This window comes from Caretta caretta, chromosome 3 (assembly GCF_965140235.1).
Source record: "Caretta caretta isolate rCarCar2 chromosome 3, rCarCar1.hap1, whole genome shotgun sequence".
NCBI classification, from domain to species: Eukaryota; Metazoa; Chordata; order Testudines; family Cheloniidae; genus Caretta; species Caretta caretta.
Genome location: NC_134208.1, coordinates 50,267,719 through 50,291,846, shown reverse-complemented (window position 1 = coordinate 50,291,846; position 24,128 = coordinate 50,267,719). Strand labels below are relative to the sequence as shown.

General features: G+C 39.2%; 1 protein-coding gene across 4 annotated transcripts in view; it reads left to right on the top strand.

The window, feature by feature from the left end:
- The first annotated feature begins 361 nt into the window (after nucleotides 1-361).
- Nucleotides 362-24,128, top strand: part of KHDRBS2 (KH RNA binding domain containing, signal transduction associated 2) — a 641,322-nt gene continuing 617,555 nt past the window's right edge. For 2 of the 4 annotated variants that reach the window (XR_007355926.2, XM_048845206.2), the window contains exon 1: nucleotides 364-729. Coding sequence is in view for 1 of the 4 variants with exons in the window: in XM_048845206.2 (XP_048701163.1) it covers nucleotides 639-729 (91 nt within the window). In the remaining 3 variants the exon portion in view is untranslated. Of the gene's footprint in view, nucleotides 730-24,128 lie in introns of all 4 variants that reach the window. The other 2 variants (XR_007355927.2, XR_007355928.2) reach the window with 2 other exon arrangements.

Here is a 24,128-nt window from a genome sequence, read left to right as displayed (position 1 = left end):
CGGAGGGCAGGGGCTACCCAGGGCTTCAGAGCGACCCTGGGAATCGTCCTATGTCGCGCTGCGGGTGTGAGGGAGCCTTGGGAAGCCTCGCTCGCTCCCCCTTCCTCCCCCCCCCGCCGCCGCCTTCTGGGTGCTGCGGCCCCAGCTCCTGGCCCAGGCGGCTCCGTCCTGCCCGCTGCTTCAGCACCTTGGCCAGCGAGCGCAGCCCCCGCACCTCGCCCGCCGCCCCGGCAGCGGGGGCCGGAGCCAGCAGCCGCTCACAGCCGCCTTGCGGGTCTCCGCCCTCCAGCGCGCAGCCACCAATGAGCGGGGTGGGGAGGTAGGCGCGGGTGCGGGGCGGGGGGGGCTTCTTCCCGCCTCTCTAGTTAAGGCCGCTGGGACCAGGCTGTACCTCAGTGGAAGGAGCAGAGGCACGCACGGAGCGCGCGGTGGCTGTGAGGGGCAGCGCAGGGCAGGGCACCCCGGTGGAGTTCAGGCCAGGTCCGTGCCGGCGGAGCGGAGAGAGCCCAGGTGCACAGAGCGGGGGGAGGGAATTAGGCAACAATAAGCAGTCGGCCAAGCCACCACGCCACTGCATCCGAGCAGCACCTAGGGCAGGCAGACGGTCCCAAGTGCAGAGCAGCAGCAGCAGCGGTAGTATGGAGCAGGAGAAATATTTGCCCGAGCTGATGGCAGAGAAGGACAGCCTGGACCCGTCCTTTGTTCATGCAATGCGCCTCCTGGCTGAAGGTAAGACTTCGCTCCTCCTGGCGTGTGTCTCGCCTCTTTCACGCTGCCTTGCTGTGTTCTTAGCCAGGGGACGTGTGCTGCCATGTACAAGCAACCGGAATCCTGCGCCTCGCCTTGGACTCAGCCAAGGCATTCCGCGCCCTGGAGCAGGCATGCAGATGGCAACCCACCTGCCCCCCCCCCACCTTTTTTTTTTTTTTTTGAGGGACCAAACCTTTCAGATGGGAGAGATACCAGCAAAGATTCTTGAGACTTGCTATCGGGATGAGGAATGACTAATCGGCTTAGCCATCGCAGGCAGTGACATGAGCAAGAGAGTGCAGCGTTCACAGAAATGCCCACTTCTGAAGTGGGAAAGATGGGGGGTGGGGGGCATTTAAAGTAAATTGTGATCAGCACATTGCTAGTGAGAGAGTGTGTGTATAGGAACTATAGTCTGTATTTCTGCAGCTTTTCTCAAGTGCAGAGTTGCTCTTTAAGCTCGTCACTCACAGGTTTCTGTAGAAATATTGAACACTAGAAAGGAAATCAGAATTTCATCGCTGACCATGAAACACTGTGGAAGATGTTATTCCCTCTCTTGTGTCTACTGTACATGGAAATAACCAACGACCAGTTGCTTTGCAAAGTATGGATTGTGTTTTATATGTTTGTTGTAGTAAGGCAGAGAACATTTATTATATAGGGAGATTCATGTTGTCCCCCGGCTTTATTAGCAATAGTTTTTTCAAGCTTGTTCAGGAATAGCTCCTGCTAGCTATTGTATGGAGTAACTTATAACATTAATTTTGGCAAATTTCAGCTTTGAGAATTGTATTTATATATATGAAGGTGTATATTTTATTTTTCAGTACTGGAAATGCCTGTCTTTTAATGATTTGTAATTAAAATGAGCAAATGAGGTATTGCAATTGGGTAGGTTCTTTAGGTAGGACTTTTATATGGTTCCTTATTTTATTTACACAAAGACAGATGCTAGGTTCTCATTAAACTCCTTACATCTTGTTTTCCATGTTTAAGTATCATGTTTCAGTTTATATGATAACAGCTAAATCCACTACTATATCTATAATGCAGCATTTTGTCAGTTGACTTTTCTGTTTTGTATGGCATATCAATTTCATGACATCATTTCACTAAGGACTTGATGCATTTCTCTTAGGTTTGTACTGTGATCTAAAGTATTGCCTTGACACAAATTGGTCTTCATTATATCATCAGTGCTTGTGATATAACTACATTTTCTGCATTTCAAGACAGCTAAATTACTTAATTAGGAAGACTTTAAAACTTTATCATTCTTACTACACTATGTAGTTAGTTATTGACTACAGGCCTTATTGAAGAGGACTTCAAGAACAGAAGTAGTACAATCAGTTAAACTCTCCTTGTGCTCTCTATTTCTTTTTCTTGTATATATTGTTGATTCTTTAAAAGATGGTCTAAATTGGATACAAATGTAAAAGAGAAGTAGTGACAATGAAGCATAAATCAAGATTCTGTATCCAAATCTGAAATGAAACTAAGACAAAGAAACCTGTAATGAGCTTATTAAAATATTACATCACAAATGTAAACTACCCTAAAATCTAGGAAAGTGAATAATTTTCCAAAGTTCCATATGTCTTTAAGCAAATTCATAAGCATTTAGAACTTTTTATGCTAGCACTTAAAACAATTCTTAGGTCAGCAGCCTTCATATTGTCTTTTTAAATACATGGTTTACTGATTGAGAATAAAGTTACTGAATCTAGATTTTCATAGAGTACTTCTGTCTGATAATGGGAAGTCCAGTGTGTATAATGACACACATTTAATATACTTATAATACCTATCTTGCTGCTGCAGAAACAATCACAATAGTTTTTACAGCTGGTATACTAATTTGCAGATGATGAATCTAAATTCCTTATTGCTCAAAGGGGCATATTTCTTGCACCATGCAATTTGATCTTTTTCCAGCAGGGGGAAGTATCTACTGAAAGAGTGCATTTGAGAGAGAACACATGAAATGTATAATTGAAAGTGCAAAGCACAGTCAAATAAAAAAGTGTCATTTCTGAGCTTGCAGTTCATGCAAAAGTTGCATTTCAGACAACTTTTGAGATTGAGTAAATTAATACTTTACTGGTTTCTTTTGAGTATAGCTGGGGTTAAGTGTACCTGAATATTTAAAAAGACAAAGGTAAGTTGTCTCTGGAAGCTGTAGAGACTGCTAATGTAGGATTCACAGCAGATACCTGATATTAACCTTCAAAACACTATCTGTCAAGTTTTCTAGAGATCCATTTTAGATTTTTACATAAAATTACTATTAAAACAGTTTAATTAAAGTATGAGAGCAACAGATAAAGCAGCAGGAACAAATGTACTTGTTACTACTGACTATAAAAGTGCCATAGATTTTCCTTTAGAAGGGAAGAATGTATAACAGACATAAATTCATCTGGATGCCTCACAGGTAGAACAACACTGGATCACTGTAAAAGGTTTCCTATACTACTGAGTTTCTATGGGATGTCTGTTTTGGAGCCATGGCCTCAGATTCTGGATTTTGATTGTGTGAAAATAATATATGAAAATCTTCATAGCAGCCAGCTACTCTTTTTAATTACTGTTTATCATGCTTCTTGATTGGCAATTGATTTCAATTAAATGCACAGTACTGTAATGTTCTCTCTTTTTTTTCCTTCAAAGTTAAGAGCCTGTAGCATTCACTCTGACTTGAAAGTGCTGTGATTTTTTGATGTCACTTGCTAACACCTGGATGTGAGAGTAGACAAGCTTCTGTGGAATCCTTAGAGAGGCATACAAGAGATAAACACTCCATAAATACAATTTCCATGTAAAGCAACTTATTGCATTATAAAATCATTTTGTTTCTTCATCAACTTTTCTAAAGAACATTATACATCTTTTTGATTGTGTATAACTTATTTAAAATGTGATTATATATTCTCCCCTTAATGTCTTTTTCCATAAATAGAGAAGGGGTTCATGCATATGTAGTTAAAGTCTGGGGACAAGATAGTGTCAGTGCTAAGCACACACAAACTCCATTTAACTTAGCAAAGATTGATGGCAATCAGCATCCAACAGAATTAGAGAGTACTATTATTATGCTGCTGGAACCCCAACTATTGTGGTAGGCACTGCGATAAAAATAGTAAGAGACAATCCCTACATTAAAGAACTTACATTCTTAACAGACGGATGAAGTATTATCTCAATTTTGGAGCTGTGGCACAGAGCAATTAAATGACTTACTCAAAATCACACAGGAAATATGTAGCACTGTCTAGAATAGAACTGAGGTGTCCTAACTCCCAGTCCAGTGCATTCACCACAACACAGTCCTTCCTCAGGATCATTATCCTGCTCCTGTAGAGATGACACCTATATCAGACTGGAAATATGGCATACATTTTTAAGTGAGAATAATTAGCCATACGTACAAGGAGAACAAATATTTAACAGTGGGCTTTGACTCTAGCAGAGAAAGGTATAACACAATCCAGTGGCTGGAAATTGAAGCTAGACAAATACAGATTGAAAACCAGGTGTAAATTTTCAACAGTGAGAATAATTAACCATCAAAACAATTTTGCAAGGGTCACAATGAACTTGCCATTACTGTCAACTTTTAAATCAAGATTGGATGTCTATAAAATGTATGCTCTAAGCATTATTTAGGGGCAGTTCTATGCTCCGTGTGATACAGAAGGTCCATTCTGGCCTTGGAATCTATGAATCATGATCAGACTGTTGGAGATGGGGAAAATATTCACAAATGTTTTATTAGAAAAACTTGTGAAACATGAATATTCAGTTCTGTAATAATTTATTCAATATAGTTCCCCAAAATTCAAATCATTTATTAAAATAATATCACCTAATCCGCTTTAAATACAGTGAAACCTATGCTAATTGTGGCTGCGTACCCTGGTCTATCAGCCAGTAAAATCCAAGTCCCTGAGATAGAGTTTCTCTCTATTTATTATACTTGATTATGCAGCCACCTATTATAAAAGTCAGAATAATAACAGGCTCTTTGATGGCTCGTATTGATAGATTGTACTGTAATTTGGTTGTAGTTTAACTTTTTTTTACAGATAAATAAGATACTACTGCTTCTAGTAATGTGATATTCCCCATTAGTATATATGAATAGTTAATACTTGTTTTAAACAAGTAATATCTTACCTACCAATAAAACAGTAAGAAAACTTTTTGAGCTGTACCCTGCACCTTCCATATATAATATTTGTTTGTATGCCAGTAGCACCAGGGCCCCATTGTGACAGGTGCTGCACAGACTCTAAGTGAGCAGCACATGATGTGATGTATGTGTTTTTTTTTAAAAAACTTTTTGCATGAATATAAACAAACATGAAGATGATTAAAATATCTATGAATATGTATGAAAACATGCTTGTGTGATTCATGATGTGTAAATGTAGGTGACCTATAGCAACATACAAGCTACTAAATCATCTTTTGCTTTTTAAAAAACTTCTGTCTTACAACAGTATTATCATTATTTTTAGTAAGAGATTGTCAGCAACTGGACACTCAGTCAGACCATCAGTGTAGAGACAAATAAAAATTGCCTGGAGATAACTCAAATATTGCATGGGCTATGCATGTGTGATTGTGTAAATGTCTTGCAAGATGTGATGTAAAAGACACTTGCATGCTCACCTGTAGCACAAAGAGTACAAAGACCCAAGGGAAGAAAATCCAGTCAAAACAAAAATACCTGCCCCCATTGGAAATTTCTCTCTATATCTAGAATGATAGTTCTATATTTCATGACAATACAGTTAGCCTCGGATTTTCAAATGATGCCCTGAAGCCAGTGGGGATAAAACAATTTACACTACATGAAGATCTGGCTGTGATGCTTCTCAGGGCTACGCAAAGCTGTGAGGCACTTCACTGCAACCTGCCCTTTGTCTGAGTGTTCTTGTCTATGTCTGCTGTTGGTCAGTTCCACGACTCCATCAGCCATGAGTATCAGAAGCACTGCCCTCTCAGCCTGCCCAAGCCCCACCTCTCCACAGGTTAGTGATAGGCATGTTCCAGCCTTCCGCACATCTCTCTGAAGTGTCCAGCCCCTGTTCCACTGGACACTCACAGTTTCGCTGCTCCCAAAGAAACCATGCACTCCAGATTACCAGTTCCATCTCAGATCTTTGCTCAGCTAAACACACAGCACTTAGATATGTTTATAGTGAAAACAAGCAACAATTTATTTAATAAAGCAGAGTGATTCAAATGATAGCAAGTAGAAATATTGGAAAAAATGGTTACATAGAGAAAAAAAATCATAACCTATGTTCTAGAACGTAGACTTATTTAACTATGTACTTACATGTCTTATGAACCAGAGCTCACCTAAAAGTCCTTCCAGCATTTTTCAGCCAAGTCTAGCTCTATTCCTATTTTTCATGAGACAAAGATGCTGCCAGCTTGTCCCCTAGGTTTACAATCCTATGAGTCTCTTTGCAACCCCAGAGATATCAACACAATCCTTTGATATTTATTCATAAACCATACATCCTCCTGCTGTGTGTTTCTTCCCGTAGATTTCATGATCTCTTATTGATTTTGCCATCTTGCTTAGTTGTAACTCCATATGAAAATAGACTTAGATTGTGAGACACACAATGACCAGTAAGTGATATAAACATCTGTTACCCTCCTCCCACCCTGGCTGAATGGAACTTGTCAGAGGCATGTCACTTCCTGGTGATCTGTCTTTAACTTCAAGGATTTAAGAACATCATTTCCAGTATAGAGGCATAACTTCTTAAATATTATCTATTCATACATAATATAGATAAGATTATGATGACCAGTGGGCTCTTGGCTCTTGGTAGAGATCTTACATGCCACCCTGGGGCGAATTATTGTGCACGTAGGTGATCCAAGGGTTACCTGTAAAATTCTATGCCAGTTGGCACTAAGTGGTTCCTGAGTTACACTGACCTTCATATAAGTCTCAGTGTAGGCCCATGCCTGCAAATTGTTCCAATGGAGCAGACCCTGAGCTTGCCCAGAGCCCGATTCAAATAAATTGGGCTCCATATAGGCTCACTCTCATTGAGCTGTTTGGATGACCAGGGCCATCCATTCAACAGTTATGAAGTCATACAGCCTCCACATCCCTTGAGCCTTACTACTATCATTGACACAAGCCTGCAGTAATTGCTGTAGCCAGCATCACAATTATTGGCTCAGTATATTTGCATTTTGCCTCCTACTAGATTAATGTATTGGGTCTACTGTACAACTAACAGTATTTTATTTTGAGACCCCTGGAAATTAATTTGCTTTTTATATAACAAGGTGGTTTGGATCATTAATATATATTTCTAATATGAATCTTGGAGCAATAATAAGGTCACTGCATGCAAATTACTTTCCCTTGTAATGTCTAATGACATGAAGATCATATCTTTATCGAAGATGTGAAATATTATTGGTTAATTCTGTGATTTACTTTAGTTAGGCCTCAGACACTTCTGTAATTTTTATTTAGTAGTGTATAATAAGCTTTTAGCCAAATGATATCTGCAGTCTTAGCAGCTGTCAGGATTCCTTCCCCACTCTGAACTCTAGGGTACAGATGTGGGGACCCCCATAAAATACCCCCTAAGCTTATTCTTTCCAGCTTAGGTTAAAAACTTCCCCAAGGTACAAACTTTACCTTGTCCTTGAACCGTATGCTGCCACCACCAAGCCTTTTAAACAAAGAACAGGGAAAGAGACCACTTGGAGACATCTTCCCCCAAAATATCCCCCCCCCCAAGCCCTACACTCCCCCTTTTCTGGGGAGGCTTGAAAATAATATCCTTACCAATTTGTTACAAAATCATCAAAGACCCAAACGCCTGGACCTTGGAACAATGGAAAAATCAATCAGGTTCTTAAAAGAAGGGTTTTATTAAAAAAAAAAAAAAAGTAAGAAGAAGAGAGGTAAAAATCATCTCTGTAAAATCAGGATGGAAAATACTTTACAGGGTATTCAGATTCAAAACACAGAGGATTCCCCTCTGGGCAAAACCTTAAAGTTACAGAAAACAGGACTAAATCTCCCTCTCAACACAGGGAAAATTCACATAAAACAAATGATAAACTAATCAGCCTTGCCTGGCTTACCTATACTGGTTGCAATATTGCAGACTTGGATTAGGATGTGTTGGAGAAGGTGGATTTCTGTCTGGCCTCTCTCAGTCCCAAGAGAGAACAACAATGTAAACAAAGAGCACAAAACAAAAGCCTTCCTTCCCCCAAGATTTCAAAGTATCTTGTCCCCCTTATTGTTCCTTTGGGTCAGGTGCCAGCCAGGTTAGCTGAGCTTCTTAACCCTTCACAGGTAACAGGATGTTGCCTCTGGCCAGGAAGGATTTTATAGCACTGTATACTGAAAGGTGGTTACCTTTCCCTTTATATTTATGACAGCAGCAGTGAGAGTTTATTAGTTCACATTGTCTAAATATAGTTTTAAATTAAAATGAAATCAATATAAATGTTAAAGCAAACTCATACATTAATATAATCTACAGTCACTTTTTCTGCTGTTGTGCTCCTTGTTTTTTGTGTTTTGTGTGTGTGATTTTTTTATTTTTATGTTTTTTTTGCTGATGTTTACATCAGGTGAGAGGATATCTGAGTTGACAAAGAAGGAAGTTTGTATTAATCATCATTTACTTTGTTGCCCCTGGAAATAAAGTAAATAATTAAAAAATTAACTTAAGAAACCATGCAAATTATCCTTAGCATTTTAAAAGTTTTGTGTTCATTGCAAACAATGATTTTAGGTCAGTCTTTAACATTTTGCCTAAGTTCATGATTGATCTACATTTTTGTTTTTATTAAATGAAAAGAAACAAGTGGAGGTAGTGCAAGTTAAATAATATTATTATATATTATTTCTAAAGTGTAGTAATGTGCTAGGCATTATGGGCCTGATCCAAAGCCCATTAAAGTCAGTGGGAGTTTTTCCTTCATAGCCTTTAATGGTTTATGAATCAATTACTATATACATATCCTGTGCTATTGGCTGAGAAAATTAAATATAATGGTTAGAATAATAAACAAGGAAAAGGGAAGTACTTTTATACTGTAGCATGGTTTTTTTAATGGGATATATCAGTCGGACTACTTAGCTATTCAAAACAGGATGAACATTACCAAACATTGCATACTCAAAAGTTTAACAGTTTCAGAAATTATCTTTGTCTTTTACTATACGATGCAAGGAGTGCCCTGAACATAAGTCACTTTAGGGAGTACTAAACAGACTAAAACCGTTAAAGAATGACACAGGTGAAGCTGCCTCTGAAAGGGTTTATATGGACTCTGAAAAAGTTGTTAGGCCAATTTTTATGTCTATCTTTAAAAAAAAAGAGTGAGAAAAAAATTGACCAAAAATAACCGCTTCCTTTGAGGTCAGAAGCAGTTTAGAACAATTTGATCTCTGTTCTTAGAAAATATGTACTTTGAAACAGAGTAAATTGTCTTTACAAAGAGAGGAAAATATAGGTGTAATACCTAAAGGCTAGATTCTGATACTCTTACACTGAGTAGTGCTTGATTTTGTGAGTTGTTCTATTTGAAATTAGTTAGACTACTCGAAGAATAGGGTGCAACTGAGCTTGAGTAAAGGTATCAGAAATTCTTGAGTTGTGAATGCATTCTCCCTTTGGGCAATACATAGCCTACATATATGGGATCACAGAATTTGCTGTACCAAATCAGGCCATTCATTGGTCCATATAGTCTAGTATTTCACCTCCAGCAGTGACCAACACTTGCTCCTGAAGAAAGCTGGAACTCACACATATAAGTTAATGCATTCAGCCACACCTGTAGTGCTGTAAATGGAATACAACAATTCCTTCCTTACACCTGAGGGCATAAATTTAGGGCTTGAGGCAAAGGATGTGTTGATTTTTATGTTACAATGCATAAACATGGAATTGTTGGATAATTTCATGACTAATCTTTATTAAAATGCAAACACAGTATGTGAGATTTGTGCTCCCAGCAGCGGTACCCTAGGTTGAGCATACTGACTGGGTAAAATACTATTTTTAAAAAATATAACAGCCATTATATTGAAATGAAATGAAATTATCCCAACCGCAGTCCAGAGGAAGGCTAAGTCTTCTGCACAAAGTGAGTGATTTTTAATTGTATTCATTTTCAAAGCTCATTCCCTCTCCCTCAGTTAATGGCACTAATAGGGGGAAGAGTTTAGTGCTTTCCCTTAACACTCTTCATCTACTCATTCATTTTGTAGAGATATGAAAAGTAAAAACTTTTTTGAAAGAAGAGAAAGGAATGGGAGGGGACTTACTAAAGTGTGTATAATGTAAACTATTAGTGTATTGTAAGGACTAATCATACCTAAACAACATTGGAATTGAAAGAAGAAAAAGGAGCACAAGGAGACACATTTCAGTGTATACATTCATCCTTCTTCCTTATCCCTGACCTCTTTTCATCCCTTGGATTGGGCATATCCCATGGAGACCATATAAGAGTTGGTGAGGAGGTAGTTAGCTTTAAGGCCTAAGGGTGTGGAATATAGTGTAGCCACCAGGGAGCAGAACTGATTCTAGAATGCATTCCTCAGGAGGCTGCATATATCATGGGGCTTTGTGGTCTGGGCAGACAAACTGGGAGTTTCAAATCAAGTTTGAATTGCATAGTACAGGGAGGGGCCTAGACTGGATCCTTCATAATACTAAACACCTTGGTCAAATCCCCTTTAACTCTTTACCATAAATTCCAGACAAAATAATCCTAGATATTACCATGTCCTTTAAATCAGAGAATCATAGGACTAAAAGGGACCTTGAGAGGTCTTCAAGTCCAGTCTCCTGCTCTCAATGCAGTACTAAGTATTTTCTAGAACATCCCTGAGAAGTGTTTGTCTAACCTGCTCCTAAAAATCTCTAGGCAATTTATTCCAGTACTTAACCACCCTGACAGTGAGGAAGTTTTTCCTAATGGCCAGCCTAAACTGTCCTTGCTGCAGCTTAAGCCCACTGCTTCTTGTCCTATCCTCGGAGGTTAAAGAGAACAATTTTTATCCCTCCTCCTTGTAAAACCCTTTTTATGTACTTGAAACTATTATGTCTCCCCTCAGTTTTCTCTTGTCCAGACTAAACGAACCCAATTTTTTCAATCTTCCTCATAGGTCATGTTTTCTAGACCTTTAATCATTTTTGTTGCTCTTCTCTGGACTTTCTCCATAGCCATCAATGGCTATTAACCAGGATGATCAGGTGTGCAACCCCATGCTCTTGGTGTCCCTACCCCTCTGATTTCCAGATGCTGGGACTGGACCACAGGGAATGGGTCACGTGATAATTGCCCTGTTCTATTCATTAACTCTGAAGCATTTGGCATTGGCCACTGTTGGAAGACAGGATCCTGGGCTAGAAGGACCACTGGTCTCACCCAGTATGGCTGTTCTTACATTCCTATGGTGAAATACCAGTACCAAATAGCAGTACCAAACTGTTTTAAATGACGACTTGCCTTTCTGCATTCCCTTTTGACATTTTGGGTGCTAAATAAATTATGATAAAGCTAAGGATAATTTTAACAGGTGTTCCTCCATCTCAATCTCTCTGCAACTTTTCAGCATGAAAGAGAGGAATAATGTTGGATACATAATATCTATTTTTCTGACATATGTACAGCACAAAAGAACTACCAAGCAATCTAGGGTCCCCAAATTTTATGCAATTGTCTCCCCAGTGTTGGTATTTAACTTATTAGGGGTTATTAAAACACATTTTTAAAATGGAAAGGCATATCCTCCTGATGGTTTGTGTCTGGATTTAGGCATATATGTGCAATGTGTGTGCAGATGCTCATGTACCTTTTTGTGTTCAAAGGCTCTTGGCAATTATTCTTGTCCTTCCGTGATCAGATTTTTTTTCCCTTCTCTTCCCCACTCTGATTTTCACTGCAAGGTTTTGATTGGTATTCAGATAGGCTATTACTACTGCAAAGTGACCCTGTGTTTTGCATTTTTTGATTCAGTTTTGTTTTGTGGTACTTCTTCTGAATTATTGTTAATATTAGTGTTTGGAGTTTTTTGCCTACTTCCTTCAGCTTGTATAAATCCAGATTTTGGAGCAATTTGCAGAAACTGCCTGTGAGGAATAAATTAGTGATCTATGGGAAAAGAACAAGGAGCTCTGAAGGTTACAATGAAAAATGTCAACAAGGAAAGTGAACAAAGAGACATGCAGGCTATACTTTTCAGAGTAGCAGCCGTGTTAGTCATAGAATATAGAATATCAGGGTTGGAAGGGACCCCAGAAGGTCATCTAGTCCATCTAGTCTGTATTCGCAAAAAGAAAAGGAGTACTTGTGGCACCTTAGAGACTAACAAATTTATTTGAGCATAAGCTTTCATGAGCTACAGCTCTCTTCATCGGATGCTATACTTTGTGTCCCTAGTTCCCCTTCCAGAAGAATTAAATTGCCAAGTAGACCATGGTATGGTAGTGTGTACACCCAATACCAATCTGTGGCACTACAAAACATCTATTGCACAGTTAAAAACACTGTTATTGCTTAAAGAGTACAAGTCATCTGAAATAATGTGCCTGGAGTAGACAGCAGAAGAGTGAGATTCTGGCTGTTTTTTCATTCTTACCCAAGTTAAAAGAAAGCACATTTCTACAGTTAACCATTTGTACTGTTAACTCAAGTAGAAAGTTCCTGCAGTAAGAGAGGAAAGAGAAATCTAATTAGAGAAAAAGCAGAGAGGAATGAGTTTGAAATACACCCAGGACAATGAGTTTAATGTGATTCTGCAGCTATATCAAACCCAACAAAATCTAGAGCTGGAGATGGAAATGAATTGCAAACCAGCAGCAATGCTCCCTGGTTTCTTCCTTCTTCTTGATCTACTCCTCTCCCTATTTCTCAGAACCTTTAGTTATTTGGAAGATATTTTACTAGGTACCAGTAACAAATATATTTAAAGGGGGTGTGTGTGGGGAAAGGAACAGAAAAAGGAAGGAGACGGGAGATAAAAAATGAAGGAGAATGCAAGGGTGAGAGAGGAGGAATTAATATAAAAAAAAAGAGGATGGAGATAATGACTCAAAGAAGGAGGTGGAGAGAAAGCTAAGGGAGAATTGAATACGAAGTGCAGGGAATTAGACAAATCGCAATTTAAGAGGTGTAATAGATTCACTCACCCCCACTCACTCACCTTAGGAAACTGATGAAAGCCAGACATTTTCAACCTTTCCATTATTTTATTTTGAAAGTTTAATAGGGAGTTCTGAAATCTTACAATTAAGTTTTGATTAATTAAAATGAATAGATAAAAGCAGCTGCTAAGCATTTAAAATCAACTGTATTTATTTTAATATAAAATAAGGAAAGAAGGTTCAAAATTCTATTTTAACCTTCTGCAAACATTCCATGAACAATTATGAATTTGAAGTTAGTGTATTTGTCTGTGAGTTAGTGGACATGTTATAGGTATCTGTGCTGTGCATATATATACTTATAATTGAACAATAATTACTTACACACACACACACACAAACACACACTTCCCACCATAAAGATGCTGCCAAATCTGTACAAATCAGCCACAGAAATCTCTCCCTTGCAACAGAAGTTATAAACCTTTTGAAATATTATGGTTAAACAGGTGACCGTCACTATATTTGGGTATTATAGTTTAAAAGCTGTTACCGAAGCACTGATTTGTTTTTTATTTAAATTCCTTTAATGTGTAAATTTGAATTCCTGAATCTTCATTGTAGCTTTTAGTTACACAGTTTGAGATTAGTTCTTTTTTTCTCTTAATGAACCCTTTCAATTTTGCATGAGACTATATCAGTATTATGAACAAAGTGACCTGGAAAGGACCTTTTTTCATTTATTTATATCAAAAAACGTCATGGAGAGCTGCAGAGACTGGAACAAGTCAGTCATAGAAGAAGATCAGGTGACTGGGTAGTGTATTCCAAGGGGACAAGGGAACCAGGTGACTGGAAAGAATGCACAGAGGAGTAGTGTGGGAGGTAGGAACAGAACCTTTGTTAGAGGGAGAAAAATTAAAATTAAAATGATGTTGTGATTTCCTTTTTCCAAAAACAGCATAACACTTATTGTATTAAAGACAGCACACAATCCTAAATTCTCTCCAATTATTACGTTTTCCATATAAACAGTTGTTGTATTTGCTACATTTGTTGTATATTTACAGGAGGTCTGTTAAATGGCAAATGGGAAGGTTGGAGATCCTCAAGACCATCTCTCTAGTAAGGCATGGTGTAGACTATGTAAAAGTTAGTCATCTCTGCAGGCTATACTTTTTGTCCATATTCATATTCCTAATGTGGGACTGGATGATTTTAGATGACAGAGCTGATACCATATTAAAATAGAATATAAATGGATCCATTCCAAAGGCCTGATTCAGTGCCTTGGTTGTACAGTATGGTGTTGAGTATGAGCGCCATCAAATCTGATCCCTCATAAGAACTCCGTGAACTTGGCACTTCCTATGTCCATAAGAGTGGATCTTACCAGGTCTTTGAACATTGTGCCTCTTGGTTAAAGATAAAACTTATAAACATTTTGATCTGTCCTATGAATTAGAGAGTTGCTATTATTCTAACTAAAATGCTCAAACTACCATCACAATAGGCACTACCTTTCTGGCAGCCTCCGCAGAGAGCTCAAGGGGTGATTGAGGTTGAAAATTCAACTATTCTATCTCATCTATGGTGTAAGGGTCATTCCAGAAAAGGAATCAGACATGTTGAAAACACCTTGGAAAGCATGTCCAGTTGTTGTATGTTCTATGGCTAAACAGTGAATTACAGTCTCCAGTGTTCAAGATGGTACATTTTCATATATAGCTAACTTACTTATATATTTTTAAAAATGACTTATATATTATCCACAAATTATATTAGTTTCTAAGCTGCACATTTGCCAAAAATCCATTTCAAACTGTAAAAGGAAATGAACTGAAAAGAGGTAACAAAATGACTCTCATTTGAGAATTCTGAGGGTGTCAGACTGGTTTGATTCACTATCAGAACTTGAATCTCATTAGTGATATGAATAGTAAAATATTGATATAATTGAAATGAGACTGCTAAATGGGGCATTTAAAATTAGAATAAAGATTAATTTTCTCATTTATTTTATACAATAAATACAGTGATTAAAAAAATTAAATATTGTAAAACATTTTAAAGCAAGGTCACCATTTATTTATTTCAGGGTTTTTTGGCTGGTTTGAAGATATTTTACCATTTACACTAGTGTCCTGTAAAAGGCAGGACAGGAGAATCAACCTGAATATTGTAGGTAAAGGTATATATTGATCACAGAATCACAGAAATGTACGTCTGGAAGGGACCTTGAGCAATCATCAAATCTAGTTCCCTGCACTGAGGCAGGACCACCCTGGCAGGTGTTTGTCAAACCTATTCTTAAAAATCTCCAGTGATGATGATTCCACAACCTCCCTTAGAAGTCTATTCTAGATCTTAACTACCCTTATCATTAGAAAGTATTTCCTAATATCTAAGCTAACTCTCCCTTGCTGCAGATTAAGTCCATTACTTCTTTTCCTATATTTAGTGGACATTGAGAACAATTTGTCACAGTTCTCTTTATAACAGCCCTTTATATATTTGAAGACTATCAGGTCCTTCTTAGTCTTCTTTTCTCAGGACTTAACATGCCCAGTTTTATTAGTGTTTCCTCAGAGATCAGGGTTTCTGAATTTTGTATCATTTTTGTTGCTCTCCTCTGGACTCTCTCCAATTTGTCCACATCTTTCTTAACGTGTGGTGCCCAGAACTGGACAGAGTAGTCCAGCTGAATCCTCACCAGTGCTGAGTACAGTGGGACAATTACCTCCTGTGTCTTATGTACAATTCTCCTGATAATAAATCTCAGAATGATATTAACCTTGTTCACATGAATTGAATGATTGCCTCATTGAATCTGTGATCCACTATAACCCCAGATCCTTTCCAGCCATACTACCACCTAGCCAGTGGTATAGTTTATACAATTTTATAATTGTGCATTTGATTTTTCCTTCCTAAGTGAAGTACTTTTCAATTATCTTTACTGAATTTCATTTTGTTGATTCCAGACCAGTTCTCCAATTTGTCCATGGTGTTTTGAATTCTAATCCTGTCCTCCAAAGTGCTTGCATCCCCTACCAGCTTGTCATATGCAAATTTTATAAGCATACTCTCCGCTCCATTATCCAAGTCATTAATGAAAATATTGAATAGTACTGGACTGAGGACTCACTCCTGCAGGATTCTACCAAATACACCCTCCTATTTGGATAGCGATCCATTGATAACTACTCTTTGAGTATGATCGTTGTGCCAGTTGCATCCACCTTATAGTAATTTCATCTAGACCACATTTACCTAGTTTGTTTATGAGAATGTCATGTGGGACTGTGTCAAAAGCCTTACTAAAACCATGATGTATCGTGTCTACTGGTTTCCACAGCCTCCATCCACTATGTCAATAACCCTTTATAAGAAGGAAATTAGGTTAATTTGGCATGATTTATTCTTGACAAATCCATGCTGGCTATTCCTTGTAACCGTATTAGCCTCTAGTTCTAACACACTCATTGTTTAGTAACTTGTTCCAGGTATTGAAGTTAGGCTGGCTGGTCTATTATTTTCTGGATCCTCTATGATCCACTATTGCCCTTCTCCAGTCCTCTACCACCTGTCTGTCCTCCATAAGTTCTCAAAGATAATTGCTAATGGTTCCTAGATTGCTTCAGCTAGTTCAGCCATTTACAATATATTTATCAAAATAAGAGAATAAGGTTGAGGTCTTGAATCTTAAAGTCTGATCTAGCTCCCATTACAGACCCTGGAAGGACACTTATTGACTTTAATGAGTTAGATTGGACTGTTATTGACTAAAAAGAGAGGATGAATTATTGAAGTGCTAGAACTAAGCAGGGAAAGAAGACCATTTTCTTTGGATCTAACTTGGCACAATATTTGTCCAAACATCATACCATATAAGCTGACTTTTCAAAGTTTGTGGCCTAGTGTAAAAGCCGGACATATAGGAGTCAATCCTGTATTCCTTGTGGACACAGCTTCCACTGACTTCATTGAAATTTTGGCTATATGGGGAATGCAGGCTTAGTGTTATGCTTTCCCCCTAATTACCAAATTACTGTATATCTGTAACTTTATGACTGAGTTGAGAAAGACTTGAAGATTTTCTGACAAATAATGGCAAATAGCTTGCAGAGAAAATGGAACAAGTTACCCTGTATCCACATTCTTACATTAACTGTCTGAGTTCACTCAACTGCAGTTCTGCAGTAGTTTATGTATAATTCCTAATATTGGCACAAGCCAAGTGACTGTAGATGAGGGGGGAAGAACATTCTCCACAGCTCAATAGCTGTTGTACCCTAAATCACTGTGCCAACAAGTCTCCATATAGATCCCTTTCTAATTCTTGAAAAGATGATGGACCTGATTCTGAGCTTACTTACTCTTGTAGAAGCAAGAGCAGAATTTAGCTCTACATTATTTTTAAAACTAAGAACTGTAGATAAAAGGTGAAGTCTGGTTCCATATTCATATTTAATACCACTATTTTAGTTTGTTTTGCTGAAAAACAGAATTAGCCTACAGATTTTCTGCTTGAATTTACTCATTGTTTTGAGCTAAGAACACTCTGTAGCTGTTGTACAGATGGAAATTTACAGAAATTTTGCTTGTATAATTTACACCCGCCCAAAAAAAAGCAGTCCCATGTTTGACACACACGCATACAGTACACATGCAAAGTAAGACAGTCCCTGAAAAAAGTAATAGTACCCCATATGAGGATATGTAATAGTCCCTGATAAGTAATAGTAATAGTATCCCCATAAGAGGGATGGAGAACTGAAGCACAGAGAATTTAACTGATTTTCCCACAGTCACAGAGGGAGTTTATGGCAGAGCTGAGAACCGAATCTAGATCTCTTGAGTCCCAGTCTAGTACGTTAACTACATGACCATCCTTCCTCTCCATGGTGGAGGGTAGCCAATGAATTAACATAGTGAAGGATTTTTCCCTTTTTCTTCATCTCACCAAAAATCTTCTGTGCTGTTATGTACCTAGACATTAGTAGAAGAGGAACCATCATTCCTCTACATAAGATCACACAAACCCTGCTTCCTTCTATTAGCATCAGTTCTGTTGGGTCAAGCTCTCCATCAGCACATATATATGGGCAGGATTTGGTACTGAGTTCAGAACTGCAAAGAAGACTGCTTACTTATACCTCAACTCTACTGTCCATCCCACTGCTGTCATTGCTTTATTTATTTATTTATTTATTGCATTCATATAGTGATTTTTATGCAAAAGGAGGAAATCTTCTGCTAACAAATAGCACTAGAAAGCAGGAGAAAAGAATGAAGGAAATGGAGTATGGAATATTTTCTAGGTTTTGATGTTTCTTTGGTTGATAGTCAAATATTGAATCTGGGAATTGCAGAAAGAAAGCGAGGCTTATGGTTAAACTATTGTAATTCCACAGTGAAAGCAACAGAAAGAAAAAATTAACAGTACTGCTATGGACCCAAAGATAATCACAAGGGTGAACATAAGGATACTATATACAGCCATTTGAATAATACTGATTGCACTGAAGATGCACCACACATTATTAAATTTAACTTTGCAATATCTGTCTAATTTTTATTTTTGAAGGTTAAATGTATTACTCCAATGTTTTGTTTGAACTGCATTAGAGCCTGGGTTGTCTCCAGATGTTTAGATTCTAAGGAAGGGAATTCAAAAAGAAAACACACTTTGTGAATGAAGAGAGCAAATGACTGTTGCATTTTTCCCAAGGTTTTCCTGTTTGCTATTTGTGGGAAAGCGACATGCTTTCTTCAGTGTTCACCAAAGATACGTTCCTAACTTGATGATTTAATTTCTGTGAAGTGCTTTATGCTAGCCTAGATTCTTAGGCTCTGTCAGCAGGGGGAGGCAAACTTTAACTCCAATCTTTCATATTTAAAAATACTTCCCAGAGCCCACAGTCAACATTCTCTCTTCAGAATGTTTAACTTCCAAATAAGTTTTAATATTTATATCAAAGTTCTAATCTAGAAAGATTCCTAAATGCTTATACACACATATTGTACATCATAGAGCTTGTGTTTAGCAGCACACCATGCTACACAGCATCTCAGGACAGGAAATGAAGAATACTAAACATACAATTGAAATGGTGAGGGGAATTTAAGTGATCAGACTATTACCAGCAGACTATTACCAGCAACTCTGGCCAGCATGCTGGAGCTGATTTGAAGACCCTTGAGAATTTGAATGGCTACCAGGGGGGATATGCAGAGTCTTACAGCTCATCCAAATGGTGAAATTTCCAGCAGCATTTTCTCCATTAGTTCAGTAGTGATTCATGGGAACTCACCCTCTGAGTCACCAACACAACTTCCTGTATTATCCTAGATTTTCTCTGGATAACTAGCCCTGATCCTACTTAGAACTGATGAGATCATAGTGCAAGATTCCCCTGTTTATGCTTCCAAGAATCGCATTAGTTTTGCAGCTAATTAATTATCATGACTCCCCAATGTTTTTCAGAATCACTGCTTCCTAGGACAGAGTCTCCCATCCTGTAAAAATGACTTACATTCTTTGTTCCTAGATGTATACATTTTCATTTAGCTGTATTAAAACACATATTGCTTACCAAGCAATCCAGATCTCTCTGTATCCTCCCTGTGAGTGAAGGTTACCAACAACAACAATACTCTTAAACAACAAGTCTCTGTAGTGCTGAATGTCCATGGCCATGTTGTATGGCTTTATTCCAGGTGTCTAAAAGCTCCTCAGGGTTATTACTGATTTGGTGCAGCCAGGTTAATTGAATCATAGAATATCAGGGTTGGAAGGGACCTCAGGAGGTCATCTAGTCCAACCCCCTGCTCAAAGTAGGACCAATCCCCAACTAAATCATCCCAGCCGGGGCTTTGTCAAGCCTGACCTTAAAAACTTCAAAGGAAGGAGATTCCACCACCTCCCTCAGTGACGCATTCCAGTGCTTCATCACCCTCCTAGTGGAAAAGTTTTTCCTAATATCCAACCTAAACCTCCCCCTCTGCAACTTGAGACCATTACTCCTTGTTCTGTCAACTGCTACCACTGAGAACAGTCTAGATCCATCGTCTTTGGAACCCCTTTCACGTAGTTGAAAGTGGCTATCAAATCTCCCCTCATTCTTCTCTTCTGCAGACTAAACAATCCCAGTTCCCTCAGCCTCTCCTCATAAGTCATGTGTTCCAGTCCCCTAATCATTTTTGTTGCCCTCTGCTGGATGCGTTCCAATTTTTTCACATCTTTCTTGTAGTGTGGGGCCCAAAACTGGACACAGTACTCACCAATGCTGAATAGAGGGGAAAGATCACATCGCTCGATCTGCTGGCAATGCCCCTACTTATACAGCCCAAAATGCCGTTAGTCTTCTTGGCAACAAGGGCACGCTGTTGACTCATATCCAGCTTCTCGTCCACTGTAACCCGTAGTTCCTTTTCTGCAGAACTGCTGCCTAGCCATTCGGTCCCTTGTCTGTAGCAGCACATGAGATTCTTCCATCCTAACTGTAGGACTCTGCACTTGTCTTTGCTGAACCTCATTAGATTTCTTTTGGCCCAATCCTCTAATTTTTCTAGGTCCCTCTGTATCCTATCCCCACCCTCCAGCGTATCTACCACTTCTTCAGTTTAGTGAAGAAGACCAGATGGCCGCTGCCAATCCTCTTTTGATCTCAAGTCTGATCTTCAGGGCTCAGTGTGCAGGGACTTTGTCTCTGAGGTTGGCTATATGACCAAAAAGTGCCAGCTGGTGGTGAACAATGAAGATGTAAATCCTCTTGTGGCCAGTTCTCAATAAAACATCGTTATTACTGATAAAATCAAACCATCACATGCCCAATAATTGCTTCTGGCAACCCATGTGAAATGCCTTCATCCTCCTTCTGTCTTGATTAAGCATTACACATGTTTCAGGTCTGTATAAGAGGATTGGAAGTACACAGGTTTGATAAATCCATACTTTTGTGTATTATTTCACCTTCTTTTCACTCCAGATCCCATCCAGGTCCTTCCTGGCTGAGGTTGCTAAACTGATTTTCCTTAGGATGTCTTGCTGGCTGAGCCCATTTGATGACAACTTGCTCCGTAGATAGATGAAATTATCCACTAGTTTTATGGTTTGCCCAGCAGCACAAATGTTTTGTATCACATTTTATTTATTAGTCAAAAATGAATAGAATTACTTGGCTAACATCCTAAACAAAAAGTTACCAAATTTCTTCATGTAACTCCCATCTCCTTCTTTCCTTGGAACAAGTTCATTTATAGAGAGAAAATTATCTAAACACATACAGGGCACTTTCTTTGCTTACATATTTCCCTCATGCACCCCTCAATCTTCCTGATAAAAAACATTCTGTCAGTTAATCCTTCATCTGAACACTGAACAGTGTGAATGTTGTAACAAGTCCCTGAGCGCTGAATACTAAAAACCTCCCTTATATTGAATTGCTGAAGTTTTGTAACCTAAGGCGCATCGATAGAAAAAACATTTGCCAGTTCAGGGGCTCATCATGGTATTGTCCAGGTAGTGGCCTTATCTTGATACAGGTATTTATCCTCGAAGTTGGTACCCAAATTTCTCCCATGAGGATTTCTGTGAGACCATGCCAATGCACTGGTGATAAATAACGAATATTAGGTGTGGTTGGAGGCTAGAAATGCAAATTACTGAAGTAATCTGAGGGGTAGATCCAAAAAGGAATTTAGGTGTTGCAATGCCTAACTTTTAGGCACGTTGCCACCCAGTGGAATCCACAGCTCTGAGTTATTTATTAATTATTACTTATAATTTGTATTACCTTTGTACCTAGGAGCTCCAGTCATGGCCCAGGACCCCATGGTACTAGGTTCTGTACAACCACAGAACAAAAAAAGGCAGCGCCTGCCCCAAACAGCTTGCAATCTAAGCATATGACAAGAGACAACAGATGGTTACAGACAGATGGAGGAACACAAGGAAGTGATGAGACAATACTACTTAATAAGACAAGACAGACATAGAGTGAGGAAAATGGGTAAAACACACAAGCAGAGTGAACAATGTGATGGTGGCATACACCACTATTTAATTATTCTAGCTAAATGGAAGGGAAAGAGGTGAGGGGGGCAGGGCAGAGGAAGAGAGGCGGTAGGTGTGGAGTGAAGCTGAGCTGAAGAGATCATGAGGGAAGGGGAGATTGGAGCAAATAGGCAATCAGCACAGGGTAGAGAAAATCAGAGAACATGCAGCAGCTTTGACTGGAATGTCCAAAGGTCCCTGCTGCTACTGATCCTATCTCTGGAGTCTTTGTCTGGTGGCTCTCTGAAGTTCTCCCCCAAGGCCATGTGGCAGGAGGAGGGAAAGCACCACCTGAACCTAGTGCCCCCAGGGCGTGAGTGTGTCTCTCCTTCACAGTTCTGGATGCAGGGAATGTTGTCGGGAGGGCTCCCTATACAATGCAACAGGAGAGTTAGGCACCAAATAATGGCATCCACAAAAGCCAGCACACTGAGAGGGCATCTGCCTAAGCTAACCAGTAGAAAATGCTGAGGAGAGGGGTGTAGATCCATCCTTCTCAGGGAGTTACACACCAAAGGTCTGGGGTGGAGGGAGGTGCCTCTCTCTGCTTGGGATTCTTAGCCATGAATCCTCTCCTAGAGTTATGCACCTAAGTGCTTGTTCCACTGCCTCCCCAAGAAATTCACAGGGGAGGCCTCCTTGTTAATCCTTATTCCACTGGTTAGAGCACTCATCCAGGATGTAGGAGACACCGGTTTATTTTCCTACATTGGCTGATGTGAAGCAGGGATTTGCCCCTGCATTTCCCACCTTGGACTGTAGTGTCATTCTCATTTTTTCTTTGGCCCAATGCATATTTAAATATTTATACCCAGGAGAGCCCTTCAATAGAAGAGATTGAGAGAGAACCCCCTCTACCCCGTTGCCATCAAAATATCCCATAGCCCAGAAGTTAGCACATTCACTTGAGAGGTGGGCAGCCCAAGTTCAAATCTCTTGTCCCACTTAGGGAAAAAGTGAACCCAGGTCTCCCACATCACAGGTGAGTACGCTTACAACGGAGATACACATTATAAGGGGGAGGGGGGGAGGTGCTGCCTCTCTTTTCCCATCGCAGCTCTTTTATGTGACTTTAGGTGCACTCTGAGAAAATCTATTGGATCAGACCCTGAAGGCAAGATAGGCAGGGCAGTGCCTAGTTTGAAGATCCTGCTGGGGCTTAGACGTGAGCTGGGCACCTAGACTGAGGCAGCTGTGTGCATGCTTGCTGGCACAAACTTCGGCATGTATGAATTTTAGGGGCCTCCAGGGCTATGCAGCAGCTGAGCAAGGGTTTTGAGAATCTCAGTTGCACCTACATGTTGGGCTTAGGTACTTAAATTCTTCTGTGGCTGTAGCTCTGAGTGTCTTGTTTGGTAAACTTGAATGCTAGATTCCTAATTGCATAGGTGTTAATCATAATATTATGTTTTAGGGAGAGAAATCGGAAAACGGGAGAAGAAGCAGGACTTTTTGTATCTGGCTGGGTACACTGATAAAGGAATATCTTTCAGTCGTTTTGTGGAACTTTACTAGCATCCTAGATATTCACTAGTAGGTGGAATAGATGGATGCTTGTGGTTGAGAAACAAAGAATTCAAAGTTAATTTTTAAGGATGATTCTTATCCTGTGCCCAAGCAGTTTTATACTTTAGGTTCACGTTGATAGCTGTATGTGTCTGGAGAAAGAGCATAGTTAATCATTTAGGGCTGTTCTATTCTATGAGAGGTTTGGGGAACATATCCCTGCCCTCTATTTACCCTTTTTTCCATTTGGAAATTATTACACCACTAGACATACGAAGATCAAATTTGGCTCCAGTTGCACACATCTTTTTCCTGGACCTTAACTTAATCCTTCCTATTAATAGTTCATGATCACCACAGTCAGCACTTCTGTACGTCCAGCAGTGATGATTTATGCCTTTTGCTGATAGTAAGTCTGATTTTTGGTTTGGCCATTGGTGAGTTCACATCACCTGTACAGGTCTTTGTGAGAAAACCAAGTATCGCCAGTAATCAAATTGTGCATCTCAGAACAAGTTCTTAACCTTTCCTCATTATCATTTGCTGTCCCAATGCCATATTGTCCAACACTGATCATTTTCTTACTATCTCCACTACCAACCTTTGAATCCATATCTCCTGTTATCAGAATTATATCA